Source organism: Monopterus albus, unplaced genomic scaffold (genome assembly GCF_001952655.1).
Source record: "Monopterus albus unplaced genomic scaffold, M_albus_1.0 scaffold444.1, whole genome shotgun sequence".
In the NCBI taxonomy this organism is placed as follows: domain Eukaryota; kingdom Metazoa; phylum Chordata; class Actinopteri; order Synbranchiformes; family Synbranchidae; genus Monopterus; species Monopterus albus.
Window position 1 is genome coordinate 174,908 of NW_018128324.1, and position 13,922 is coordinate 188,829.

The 13,922-nt window shown below is 41.2% G+C and overlaps 1 protein-coding gene across 1 annotated transcript; it reads right to left on the bottom strand.

Annotated features, from left to right (window-relative positions):
* Window positions 1-2,102: 2,102 nt before the first annotated feature.
* On the bottom strand, window positions 2,103-13,623 carry depdc1a (DEP domain containing 1a). The gene is made up of 12 exons (XM_020587214.1): window positions 13,401-13,623; window positions 12,238-12,503; window positions 11,965-12,109; window positions 11,646-11,773; window positions 11,318-11,448; window positions 9,490-9,537; window positions 9,035-9,172; window positions 7,624-8,622; window positions 6,547-6,719; window positions 6,163-6,339; window positions 4,818-5,018; window positions 2,103-3,909 (listed from the first exon to the last, which is right to left on the bottom strand). Exons 1-12 carry the CDS (start codon window positions 13,446-13,448, stop codon window positions 3,772-3,774), a joined length of 2,592 nt encoding a protein of 863 aa, XP_020442870.1. The 5' UTR covers window positions 13,449-13,623; the 3' UTR covers window positions 2,103-3,771.
* Between the last annotated feature and the right edge of the window lie 299 nt (window positions 13,624-13,922).

Below are 13,922 nucleotides of genomic sequence, written 5' to 3' on the forward strand. Positions count from 1 at the left end.
CATGCCCCCTCCTCCATCTTTTCTTTATTCTCCCATCCAAAACTTTCTCTCATTTTGCCCTCCCCTTTTCCATCCTTCCTCATTTCCCCCAATCCCCCTCTTTTGCTCTGCATCTCTCTCCTCCTTTCATGGCTTTTGCTTCATCGCTCCCTCTTTTCTTCCCCTTCTACACTTCCTTCTCTTCATGTTCTTGTATTAACCAGAGATGAACAAGCCGGCTTTGTCTCCTCTCCTTTCAGTCGTCAGGCCTTTGGATTAATGTGGAAAGTTCTTTAAGCCCTGAAACAAGCTCTCTGTCACCCTGGGAACACAAAAACTCCACCGGTGCAGCTCAAACTAATAAAGCCAGCCTTTAAAAGAAGTGTTGATATGTATGTAGAGATAATTAGTTCTGGAGGATGAAATGAATGATTAACAATGCATCTTTATTTCTGTTACTTTGATAAATTAGAACTGTATGGAGGATGATAAGGTCAGGTTCAAAGAACGGTTGCTGTAATGAAGGGTAATACTGACAGTACAACCTGTCATCTAGTATGTTCAACAGCATGAACTACCTGCTGATGATTTTGCTACTTTGGCCACCAAAAATGCAAAGGAATAGAATTTAAGTCTGTCTACTGTCGCTGGAGTGTGATACCGACTAAATTAATTCAGACAAACCATCCCAATTTAAAGGATCATTTAATATTACAATTATTCTGAATAAAGTAGTATTTAAACACATAATCTCGTATTTAGGGAACAGAGAACAGAGACTCTCCTCCTGCAATGTGATAGATAAAGCATTAAATAAGAAGATTGTCAGAGCGCCAGTCAGTCAAGTCATTTGATGTCGGTCCCGAGTCGGTTCTCCTGTCAACCCCCAGTCAACCCCCAGTCAGTCGTCGTTTCCCCCCGGCCCTCTGAGGCCGGGTTTGTGGTACACTGTTCACGGTAGCATGGTCATCCTCTCTTCCCTAACCCTTCAGGCCCACTCTTTTATCTGCAGCTTTCCTTAGGCTGTTACATCAATTTCTGAACTTAGCTTCCTGTCTCCAGTTTTGGGAGACAGCACCCTGAGATGTACTTCAAAAACAGGAAACATCTTGACCAACTTACATAAGCTCATTATTCAGCTCTCATGAACTTCTAGGTGCACATGAACAGTTCACATAAGGCTACAGCTACGATATATCCATTTCCTATCTGAGGATGAAGTCACTCAGGATGTTGACCCATAGGCTAAACAAGGGGGACACAGCACCTTGAGCAAGAGAAGAGAAACAGATCAAGCTTGCACTTAGCTCAGCCTTACATCCTTACACAGCTATTACAAATAATATCCATATATTATTTATATAGAACTACATACTGTTCTATTACATATTACCTCTGGAACCTTGTTTATTATTAACCACTACACTACAATGGAAGAAGTACTCAAATTGTTTATTAAAGTAAAAGTAACAATACCACAGTGTAAACATATTCTGTGACAAAAGTCCTGCTTTCAAAGTTACTTAAGTAGAAGTACACAACTACTGACATTAAAATATACTTAAAGTAAAAGCAGTCAATATGCAGAATAGCACATTTCACATTAATGCATATTAAATATTGGCTTATAACTATGCATTATTGTGTATTTGTAAAACCTGAGCTCATTTTAGCTACACTTACATGTTTATGGCCTGAAGTACTGTTAGGTATTTATTGATCCCTGGTGGGGAATTCACTAAAGTGTGAAAATTATATTGTATTTTAATCTGATTCTGAAAAATAGCTAGTAACTAAAGTTACCAAATAAATGTAGTGGAGTAAAAAGTACAATATTTGTTTCTAAAATGTAGCAAAGTCAAAGTAGGAGAAAATGAAAATACTCAAGTAAAGAGTACAGATTCCTCAAAATGATACTTAAGTACAGTACTTGAGTAAATGTAGTTACTAGTCAGATCAGCATATTGTCTTTATGAGCACGCTGGCCTTGTCTCATTAATATTTTGCTCCACACGCTGGAGTAAAGTTTCATGAGTCACTAACATGAATGGGAGTTCATAAAACAATCCAGCCATTAATTACTTGGTAAATGAAGTAGACAAGTTGGCTCCAGTACTCGACAAAATGACCAAGATGGTCAGAGATCCTCAGGGAAGCACACATGGGCTATGTTGCGTTTTGGACCTGGCATACTAAATAACATACAGTATAGCAAATAACTGTAAACAGAAATAGGACAAAGCCATATGTAAAAAGACCAGCTGAACAAGTTTATTTCCCAGGACTTTGCATAGTACGCTATGTATAGAAAAGAGTGTAACTGTAGGTGTACAACATCCAATTCTCTGTAAGTCTTTGCCAAAAACACAACTGATGAGATGAGGTATAAGCAAACATATCAGGACAGAAGGAATACTTCATACAACCTAAGATAAATAAAAAAGAAAAAAAAAAAAAGAAAAAAGCTTGACATCAAGTTTGGTTAATTTCCTTAGACCTCGACATAATATGGCTTCTGTACTGCACTTCAGCTTACAGTACCAAAAACTCATTACCATCCATCACTGAAGTTAATGGATGCCACTAGACTTCAGCTACATCCATGCACTTAAATGTGACAGATGTCATGGAAAAAAAAAAAATGTTACCAAACTTTAAGGAAAAGCTGCAGCAAAATATCTGATGTGTCTGATGAAACCTTCTTTATGGAGTCCAACATGCATTAAATATATATAAGTTAACCATTGGGATGATTGACATTTGCTGGCCATTCATAATGGCTAAACCCAGTGCAAAATACTTTTGTGTCCAAAAAAGTAAGCAGGGATGTAAGATGAGACACACAAATGAGAAATACAAAAGTGGGGTGAGATAATCTCCCAGATCACACCGAATATAAATGAAATGTACAAAAAAAATAAGAAAAGACTGCCGTGCTAAAAAAAACAAAACAAACAAAAAGTTTGACAAAGGAAAGGTTTGACATCAGACTTCTAAAAGACTCAAGAGCAATTTAAATAAAGCCTGCAATCTGAAATGATTAGTAAACTAAAACATTTCACAGGACAAGACACAATTAAGGCAAAGATACATAGCACTGCTCCCAACATGATCAATCAGATATAAATTAATCTAAAATCTAATTATTCCCATATGTATATTTTCTCCCAAAAAGCACTCTGAAGCTTTACACACATGCACACACATAGTCTGTGGGCTTTCTTTGCCAGAATGCATTCTCTAGTCCATTATCCCAAACCCTAAAACCAAGTCTTAACTTTCAAACAGCCCTTTGACTCTGTGTCAGAAAGTAGGAACTGGTCAAAATGTCGTCACTCCCATGGTATAAAACTCAAACTGGTCCTTACACTCTATAGCCATACAAGTAAACACACACAAGTATCAGCTAGCAATAGAGAGGGAAGGAGGGGTGAGAGGGAAACGGGTAACGAGATCCAAACAAACACAGAAGCCGACAAAACTAAACTAACATGTTAGCAAAAACAAAACCCTTCATCATAAAAGCGTTCAAACTGAACTGCTCTAAGAAACTACCGTCTGTCCACCCAACTTCTTCCTACTCAGCTGCTGGCACACACACCAAACACACAACATGAATATACACATTGTAGAAGCATGCCAGCCTGCATTAGCACACAGATGAGACACAACAGGAATAACGGTGCTTCCTATGCAACAAGAAAAAGTTAACGGCTGAGGTTTTCCCAGTGTCGTCAGTGCAGCTACAGTGAAACAAGGACAACAAACTGCCGCTTCTGTCATGGCAACAGTTCAGTTCCTGATGCTGAAATGTCTGGTCTTCTTGATGTTGAGGAGGGGGGGTTTAATCTTTGGCTTGTTGTTGGTCTGATCCTCTCCCCCTGAGGACGGGAACCGTCGACGGTAGATCTCTGGGTACTGCTTCTGAAACTAAAGCAGACACAAACTCCTGACTGAGTGACTTCATCTGACATGAAGTCTGGACAGAATTTAAATTCTGCTTAAGTCCCCCGTCCGTGTCTACACAGGACATGTCCAGGCACAGTGTTGACTGGAGAGCATCCACAGAATCCAATACACAATCAACCTGCTATGCACTTTGTGTAGACAGTTGTATGATTATGACAGACAACTAGACATGTGCCAGATGCCTCCAGAGGAATAAGTCTTAATTTGCAAACACAAATGTCAGCAAAACGCTACTAATGTGATCATTTAGAAACTTTAACAAGCTGAAATTCTAATGTAAATGTTGCTTATATGTACACTGGTTAAAACAGAACCTGGAATAACTGGAGTTGTTAGTTCAGAGTGGAGCAGCAGGACTTAACTGTAATGGTGTGAAACTGCTATACACAAACCGGTGCATGGAGCAAATACAGTATAAACTTATTTGGTCTTCAGGTCAACAAATCCAGCATCAACACCCCTGTGGAAAGTAAGATACTGACGCTGTCTAGCTAAATGTTATGCACTAAAGCTTGGCTGATAACTCAGAGAGGCTGACAAGTTGATATTAGCTGATATACTGGTTCAGCATACAAGTTGGCAGATAAGTAACAAGAAATGTAAAAACACTTATGACAAGTTTACTAAGTACATATTATAACTTGGTTACAAATCTTCAATAATCAAATTTGAGGGATCTAAAGTGTTCACATTATGTGTTCATGCTAAAAAATATAGGCCAACAAATCACTCTCCAATTATGAAAACACAGATTATTGGCATGTGCTTTAAAAGAAATCCAGTACTGGTATGGCTCTATAACATGCTGCTCCAGCTATTTCCTTGTTATGTTAAAACACTAATGTCTGAGTGAGCATTACAGTGTTTACCTGTTTCAGTTTCTTGCGCCTGTCCTTCTCACTTAAGTTTTGGTCTGTCAGCAGGATCTCCAGTAACTCCTCCATGGCTTTCTGAGAAGACGCCAGCTTTTGTTGTTCAAACTCGGCACTGCTAATTTGATGGCAGAACGCATAGATTGGCAATGGAACACAAGCTGGATCACAGGTGTCAGAAACACCGTCGACAGGGACCTGGGGTCAGGAGAGTAAAAAACATCATGTCGGTGTCTGTAGGTCTGTGCTGAGAGATATTCAGTGCAGACAAAGCAAAGTTCCACTTTGGCGACCAATTCTGCTTATTCACCTATTCCAGATTTTCCACTGGTGACATTTTCCTTTTATCTGCGATAAGAATTAAAACTTGCATGGTAATCTAGACAGGTTGCACAGGTGTCATTATTTCCCTCTCAGCTTTATAAAACCTTCTTAAAATGATTTATCTACACTGTCATTAAGCTAAAACAAGGATCTGTTTCAAGGATATTCAGCTTTCATCAGAAGGCAAGTCAAGAATCTATGATAACCTGCACCAATCAGAGGTGAGACTGGAGGCGATTTGTCTGTAATGATAAGTCATTTCATAGTCAATGAAGCACAAATCTATGAAAATAGGATGAAAATACACCATATATTGATGCAACATCCCAAAAAGTGAGGAAAAAAAGAAAGGATTACTCATTTTCTTTTAAATGTTTTGCGCATTATTGTTTGGATTGTCTGGTTCCCTCTGGTTCCCATCATTACCATCAAATGTACTGTGTTGTTGTAGGAGTTCTCAACCATATCGGGCCTTTTGTATGTATTGACTTGCCTTTGCTGTGTTTGTAGAAATATAAACATATTAAGTTGAAGTCAGAAGTTTACGTGCACTTAGGTTGAAGACATTAAAACTGCTTTTCTAACCACTCCACAGATGTCACCTGGGGCACTTCACAGAACAGATAGCATCATGAGGAAGGACGATTGTGTGGATATATTGAAGCAACATCTCTTGAAGCATCAACTTAAAGGCAATGCTACTAAATATTAACCAAGTGTATGTAAACTTCTGACTGTGAACGTGATGAAAGAAATAAAAGCTGAAATAAATCTTTTTCTCCATTATTACTCCGACATTTCACATTCTTAAAGTAGTGATCCTAACTGACCTAAGACAGGAAATGTTTACAGGATTAAATGTCAGGTGGTGGGAAAAACTGAGTTTAAAGACATTTGGCTGAGGTTTATGTAAGCGAATGACTTCAACTTTATAGTGTGCATGAGGTATCTGTGCACATGGTTTTTGTTTGCCCATATGCACCCAGGATGCATACACTGTAACAGTATAATGGTGTACCTGTGCTGTGCGCAGGTACTGTATGCGGTCAGTGATGGCACTGAGCAGGTAGCCTGGGACTGACAGGATGCTTTGTTGATGGTCCATTAGAAATGACACCAGCCTGGTAGCTAACAGCTCGTCCAAATCACACTCCTCAGCGCTGCCCAGGACACAGCTGGAGAATGTGTGGACCATCTGAAACAAGAATCACAGAACAGTCAACAGGCACCAATACACATAAATGAACAAATGCAAAGAAATAAAACTGTGTGATTATAAAAAATAAAACTGTGCGTAAAGCAGCTGAATACAACAGGATGTCTCTGATCCCCAGGAAGCAAAATTATTCCTACATGGGAACAAATATGCACATCATCTGTTAGTTCTAGAGGAGTTTCTCACAAGTGTTCGGGTGCCGATGGCAGGGTGGAGGCGAGGCATGTCCACGTTCTGACTGATGCGTGACATCATCCTCATGAGGAGCTGCAACTTCCTGCGGGAGGCGGGGGGGAGGAGGAGGGTGCAGAGCTGCAGGGCCTCGATTGCTACACGCTCACACTGAGGCTGAAGAAGGCCTATAAACATATACAGAGTAACGATCACAGAGCCAGGTGAAATGTGTACTGCAGTCAGCAGAGGACCTAGCAGCAGTAGAATCTCTCTTCATGACCACATTTATCCATCACTGCTGCATCACATTCACTAGATTAGACACATGATGGATGAATGACAAGATTAAACAAAGCTAGTGGTGCATGATGGATTGGGTGATGTTTATGTGTGGTACTATGCTATTAAAAGCATCTATATCCCAGTTCCCTGCATGGATATCTCCTGAAACTTGAACATTTCAGTAACAGATCCACTCACTTGTCAGATGATAGAAAACCTTGCTGGTGACCTACAAAAGCAAACGTTCTTTCTTTCTAACAGAAAACAGTGCTGCTCCTGGCAGATGGGAGGTACACTGCAGAGATGCTAATGATTAAAATGTGATCTTATCTTTAAATTGTGGCACAGTACACAGTGGTAGATCAGGACTACCTGGTTTGTTACATTTATTTGCAGCACTACACTAAGAGCTCGTGGTCAGAGGCTGTTTTCAGCTTGTTAAACGATAGAGTATCTGTGCTGAATCAAATATAAGAAAACATGCCAAACACAGGTAACATGTAATGTGCTGCATGGTTTAAACCATCTAACAAACTGCACCTAAGCTCTGTGCTCTTCTTTCATTCTTTTTGTCATCATGTTTGCTGTAATCTTGAGAATATTAAATAACACAGTCCACCAAAAAAGGAATGTTCTTAAACTGACATCTCAACTTCACCCACTGACTTCAACAGCAGATGTATTTCTAAGTGAAGACTCATTTAAAACCTCACATACTAGCAGTGGTTAGATGTTAGATGTGATTAGTTTGATTAAACACTGACAGACAAGCAGAAACACAGACAGGTAGAGGGGAGATCATCTTACTGTGCTCAGGTTTGGTTTGGGGAGGGTGGGAGGTACTGGTGGACACACACACAGGCGCTTTGAACAGTGAAACAGGTCGAGGCAACTCGGGCACATCCAGAGAGCTGAGGCAGCGCCGGACAACAGCAGGTGCAGGAAGCATCCAAAGATTAGAGGTACTGGAGGCGGGTCTGGGTCCTAGAGCAGCATGAGACCCTTGTACTTTTGCCATAGCAGATGAAGAGAAAGAAAAAGAATGATAGGAAGAAGAGAAGGGATGACAGGAAGTCAACAAGGGAGGATGTGAAGCAGAGGAAGAGGGATGCTGGTCTGCAAGAGTGTTCATGTTGAGGCAGCTGGCTGCTCGGCCCCACCGTATGGAGTCGTTGACATCTTCATCCCTGGTTTCTAGGACAATGTCCAGACAGCTGCCTATGCTGCGTGGCTGCAAAGGACGTGACCTCTGTGAGCCTGACAGTCCAGTCATAGAAACTACAGACAGTCTGTTTCTAATTGTACCTCCTGGAGCTACTGGTAACTGGTCACTAACTGGGGCTGCTTTGGACAGAGGTGCAAAGTCTGAACTACTGTGTGGTATTGTTATAGCAGGACTGTCATCCTGGCTCCTCTTGCCATAGGTGCAGGATGCCAGACTGTCACTGGACAGAAACAGCTGTTGTCGGGTGAGAGGGGCAGAGTCGTCGAGGATGGTTTCGAGTGAACAGCTCCTGGTTTGACGTTTTGTGGAAACTGTGCTGAGGTGCAGGCAGCTGCCGCCTAGCTGGCCTTCACCTGCACCGCCTCCTTCAACTGCTGCCAGCCTTGACTGAAGCTTACCACCAAGCACCTCTGTCATTGGTGACTCCGTCTCATCACACATCCCCTGTCGGAGCAGTGACAGGAGGAGACACTCTGTGGAGCAGAAGGATGTCTTGGCTGGCAGGGGGGCTGAGGGGGGGTCAGGCTTCTTGCATTTCTCAGGTTGGCGTGTAGCGGGTGCAGCAACGTATCCACAAAACACTGAGAGCAGACGCAGAAACACAGAGGTGGAGAGGGGCAGGTGGTGGAAGCAAAGTGTCAGTGCAAGTAGACAGTAGAAGGAGGGGGAGAGGGTTAAGTTAGTTCAAACCTTTACTGGACATACAGATCCATCAGCTGGTCAGACAAGACATAAGGGGCATACAACAGCACAGAGAGAACAGCTGCTCATATCACTGTTAGGACTCCACAATCAGAAGTGACAACAAGGAGTCAAAAGGCACTGTTAGACGTCAAAGCAAACAACCACAGAGTAGAAATATGCCTGAACAACAAGATCCTGAAACATTGTTAATATTTGAGCAGTTTCCTTGTAGCACAGCACCAACAACAAAACATTTAGCTGTTTTTTTTTCCCCCAATGGCCAAGAGTAACTGGAAGTAGTCCACCTACCCAGGACATTGATAAACAGTTCATACAGTTCATATGTGAGTAACGGCTGCGGAAGGCTGTAGAAGTAATCAGACACTGTTTTGAAGACATCTCTCTCAAAGCCAGGATAGGATGGCTGTGCACTGTCATACTTTGGCCCTGGAAACAAAACAGCAGGTTAATGTTTGAGTCTCAGGAGTGAAGGATGTCTGAAAACTTTGACTTTGCTCAAGAAACCAACACAGACTACACTGCAAACCAATAAGATTGCTAAAAATATGCAGTAAATAAAGTAATTCGTTGTTGCTATTCATGTCAAGCTTTGGAAAGTCAAAATGTAAGTTTAGGTATAGGAAAATTATGCATTACTCAATTAAAAACACAAATGAAACATAATTCATGTTTTCCCCTTGTTGCTCAAATCCTAGCAATGTTAACGTAGGACAGAGGCGACTAAGCAGCTCGCTGCTACTCACAGTTGGCCAAGCTCTTCATGGCAGACAAAACCCAGTGTGGAAGGTCATCTGGAGAGATCACATGTTAGACTGGTTACTAGTTGCTGTCTGTAATGCCTGTCGTTTGTATTACCTAACAAACAGTGCTAATAATTTAAGTCACATGGTCAATGCTCATTACAGTTCTTTTATAATGCACAGTACAGTCTTATGCAAAAGTTTAGACACCCCTTGATAAATAACAGATTTTGGTGATTTTTTATTTGAACAGATGTTAACACAGTTTCTCTTGGAAATGGAAAAAATGCACAATATTTTCTGCAAACAGTGATGCATAGTTACTTCTTATGCCATAAATTGAACAAAAATAAAAAATAAAAACATTATTATGGCATGGTGCAAAAGTTTGGGCACCCTAAGAGTTCCAGAGTCTCAAAGTCTCTCACAAGGTATCAGACCTTAATCAGCTCGTTAGATCTGATGCACAGCAACAGCTGTCATTGGTAAATGCCAATTTCAAAGCTGTACAAATACTTTGACTCTTCAAACCTTGTGCACACACTTGTGGACACCCAGCAACCATGGGTTCCTCTAAGCAGCTGTGTAAGACCCTGAAAATGAAAGTTATTGACGCCCACAATGCAGGAGAAGGCTACAAGAAGATAGCAAAGCGTTGTCAGCTTGCAGTTTCCACAGTAAGAAATGTAAATAAGAGATGGCAGATCAGGGGAACTGTGGAGGTCAAGATGAGATCTGGAAGACCAAGAAAACTCTCGGACAGAACTGCTCGTATGCTGGTCAGAAAGACAAATCAAAACCCCCATTTGACTGCAAAAAACCTGCAGGAAGATTTAGCAGACTCAGGAGTGGTGGTGCACCGTTCCACTGTGCAGCGATGCTTGCACAGACAAGGCCTTCATGGAAGAGTCAGCAGAAGAAAACCTTATCTGCGTCCCCATCATAAAATCCAACGTCTGAAGTATGCAACAGGACATCTACAGAAGCCCGATGCGTTTTGGAAACAAGTGCTGTGGACTGATGAAGTTAAAATAGAACTCTTTGGACACAATCAGCAAAGGCATGTTTGGAGAAAAAAAGGAGCAGCATTTCATGAAAAGAACACCTTGCCAACTATTAAGCATGGGGGTGGATCTATCATGCTCTGGGGTTGTGTTGCAGCCAGTGGCACAGGAAACATTGCACGGGTGGAGGGAAGAATGGATTCCACTAAATACCAGCAAATTCTGGAAGCAAACATCACACCATCTGTAAAAAAGCTGAAGCTGAAAAGAGGATGGCTTCTACAACAGGACAATGATCCTAAACATACCTCGAAATCCACTATGGAATACCTCAAGAGACGCAGGCTGAAGGTTTTGGAATGGCCATCACAGTCCCCTGATTTAAACATCATTGAAAATTTGTGGGTAGATCTTAAAAGAGCTGTGCATGCAAGACGACCAAAGAATATTACAGAACTAGAAGCCTTTTGCAAGGAAGAATGGGAGAAGATCCCAAGTACAAGAATTGAAAGACTTTTAGCTGGCTATGAAAAGCGTTTGCAAGCTGTGATATCTGCCAGAGGAGGTGTTACTAAGTACTGATTGTGTAGGGTGCCCAAACTTTTGCACCATGCCATAATAATGTTTTTATTTTTTATTTTTGTTCAATTTATGGCATAAGAAGTAACTATGCATCACTGTTTGCAGAAAATATTGTGCATTTTTTCCATTTCCAAGAGAAACTGTGTTAACATCTGTTCAAATAAAAAATCACCAAAATCTGTTATGTATCAAGAAAGTGAATCCAAGTAGCCAGTGAAAGATGCGTGTTTGCAATGTAAACCTACTGGTCTTGTCGTCCAGTGTGACCACCCCATGCTTGGTGACTTTAGTCATATTATGGATGATGTTCTGTGGGTTTACATAACGCTGGTCTAAAACATCATCAAGAGATGCAACACCCAGAATCCTCTGCAAGCTGAAACACAATATTAATTACACAAGAAACATGTATTCTATGCATCAGATTTGTTCTCCTTGATAAATCTATCAGTTGTCTAAAGATGAGAGCTTTTTCTGATATTCTTATAGTTGCAATACAGTAACAATATGACAAGCCATAAATGTGTATAAAACTAAATGGAAAGGGTTTATCGAATGAATTTGTGTGTCTACTGGGTCAGGGTGATGTCTCTCCAGATATCCCGTTCATCCTCCACTGTCAGTGCTCGCCTCTGGACCTGCTCTCCAACTGGCTGACTCAGTCCCTCTGCCTGTGCATGGATCGCAGGATCGACATTTTCCTGGAAGGAACAAACAGAACACAAGCCGTCACCACATATTTTTTTTGGCTTTAGAGTGCACTTTCAAAACATAAATATAAACTGACTTCAAAGTGACTGACAGATGTGATGTATTGATAGTAATGCCTAAAGTCTAACTTGTTCTATTATGGAGCACATAAATTATATACAGTATGTCCAGCCTAACCCACCTGCGTCTCCTTCTCGTGCTTTTTGATACTCCTAAACTTGAAGAAACCTTCTCTGTCCCTCAGTGATGGCCTTTTCTTTATGGAGCTGCAGTCTGAAGGTGGAGCTCGACAGGGAATGGGCTTTAGAGGAGAAGAGGAGGGGAATCTGAGAGGAAAAAGAAAAGGACATTGACTGCTTAATTGTGTGCGGAGCAGCCTAAACAACATCAGTTTTTATGCATATTATAGTGTCTTAATAATTAGAAAGTAATGTTTTTCCAAAACTCTGCCTACCTGTACAACATGTTGTTGTCCTCCAGGTCCTCCGTACCCCAACGGCCCTTCATATCTTCGATCACATGGTTCTTCAGAAACTTTTTCAGGAGCTGCACTGTCTGCTGCCTGGTGACATCAGGGCCAAAATTGCTGTTGCTGCAGAGCAGCTGGTGCAACCAATCCACAGCAGCAGAGGCCATGAAGCAGGAGGAGTAGTGCCGGAAGTTCTGTCGATGCTTCCTGAGGGGCATACCAGCCCGAAACAGACGGGTGACTTCATTCCACTAAAGAGGACAAAGACAGAGTTTAGTACAGAGTTAAACAACCTGTCCATGCTGACCTGATGGTACATTATCCAATTTAATTAGAGAACTCAGACTATGTATCATGAGGGGACATTACTACCAGCAAAAAAATTAAGGACCACTGGAGAATGAGGGATGAATTAGTGCAGTTTAGTTTGAGGTTTACCAGACGTTGAACCCTCACATGTACCTACGGTCAAAGACAGGTAACGACACTCACTGATACCGGCCTATAACGACTGAGTCGTTAGGGGACATTGTTGGCCATCAAGGGACTGAAACACCACCCAGGGGGGGTAAATACCTTCAGCTCACCACCAGTCGGACAGAACTGATGAAGCTTCTTGGATGAGAGGTGAAACGTTTTCTACCTAAAACCAAGTCCAGATATTTTTTTCTACGTTTTATCAGCTGACTGTGCCCTGTATGACTGATAATTTGCACCGACATAAACGTGAAGTTAGGATATAGTTGAAGATTTGACCAAAAAAGAAAAGAAAATCATCTGTGTAAAAATCCACATACAACAAAGACAACTGAAACGCACTATCTGGTCTTACGAATGATCCGGAAGTTTCAAACACAGTTAATTAAAACGTCGATGAGCAACTGAGCAACCCGACGAGCAGCTGGGCTAGCTCTGCAGTAGGTTATTAAAATTATAATGCAGTATTAATCAATTGATAATCACACTCAAGTGTTTTTAGCCAGCAGTTACGTTGACAAGAATTTCATTCAACATGAATTCGCTGGACAACGCCATAAGGTTGTGTAAACAATGTTAAAAGCTTTTGCCGATAACAATAAATTAAGCTAGCTATCAAGTCGGCCAGCTCTGTTTAGCTATAATGACCTTATCGGTTAACGTTAACTCACCAGTTTTGTGGCTCGGTACGGTCCAGGCGTGATAACATGAGAACTCATATTTATCACAAACAGACACCGCTAAAAATTTCAATTCAACCGATATGAGAAGGGTAAAACATATCCATCACACGAGGGAAGACCTGTCGATGTTTTGCAACCAGATACGGAACGGGGAAACATTCAGCTACGCCTGGCCATACTCAATCTGTTCAAAAATACGAGCCGTGGTCTCCTGGCACATGATTGGACGGTACGCGGAACACGTGACCAGAAGAGGGCTGAGCCTTGACTGGAGATTCAAGCCAAATGAAAACAGAACACATCCTAAGTAACCTGTGCTATCTCAGAAGTGTGCAAAACCTAAAATATTATGAATTTAGAGATAACACCAGAGATAATGTGAGAACCGTTGATTACAAGGGCTATTATTGTGAAATTTCGAATTTAAGAAAACTCACTTGCAACAGTGTGTCCTGTATGTAAATAAAATGTTTTGGGAACAACTTGTTTTTCTTTTCAGTAATGATTGAG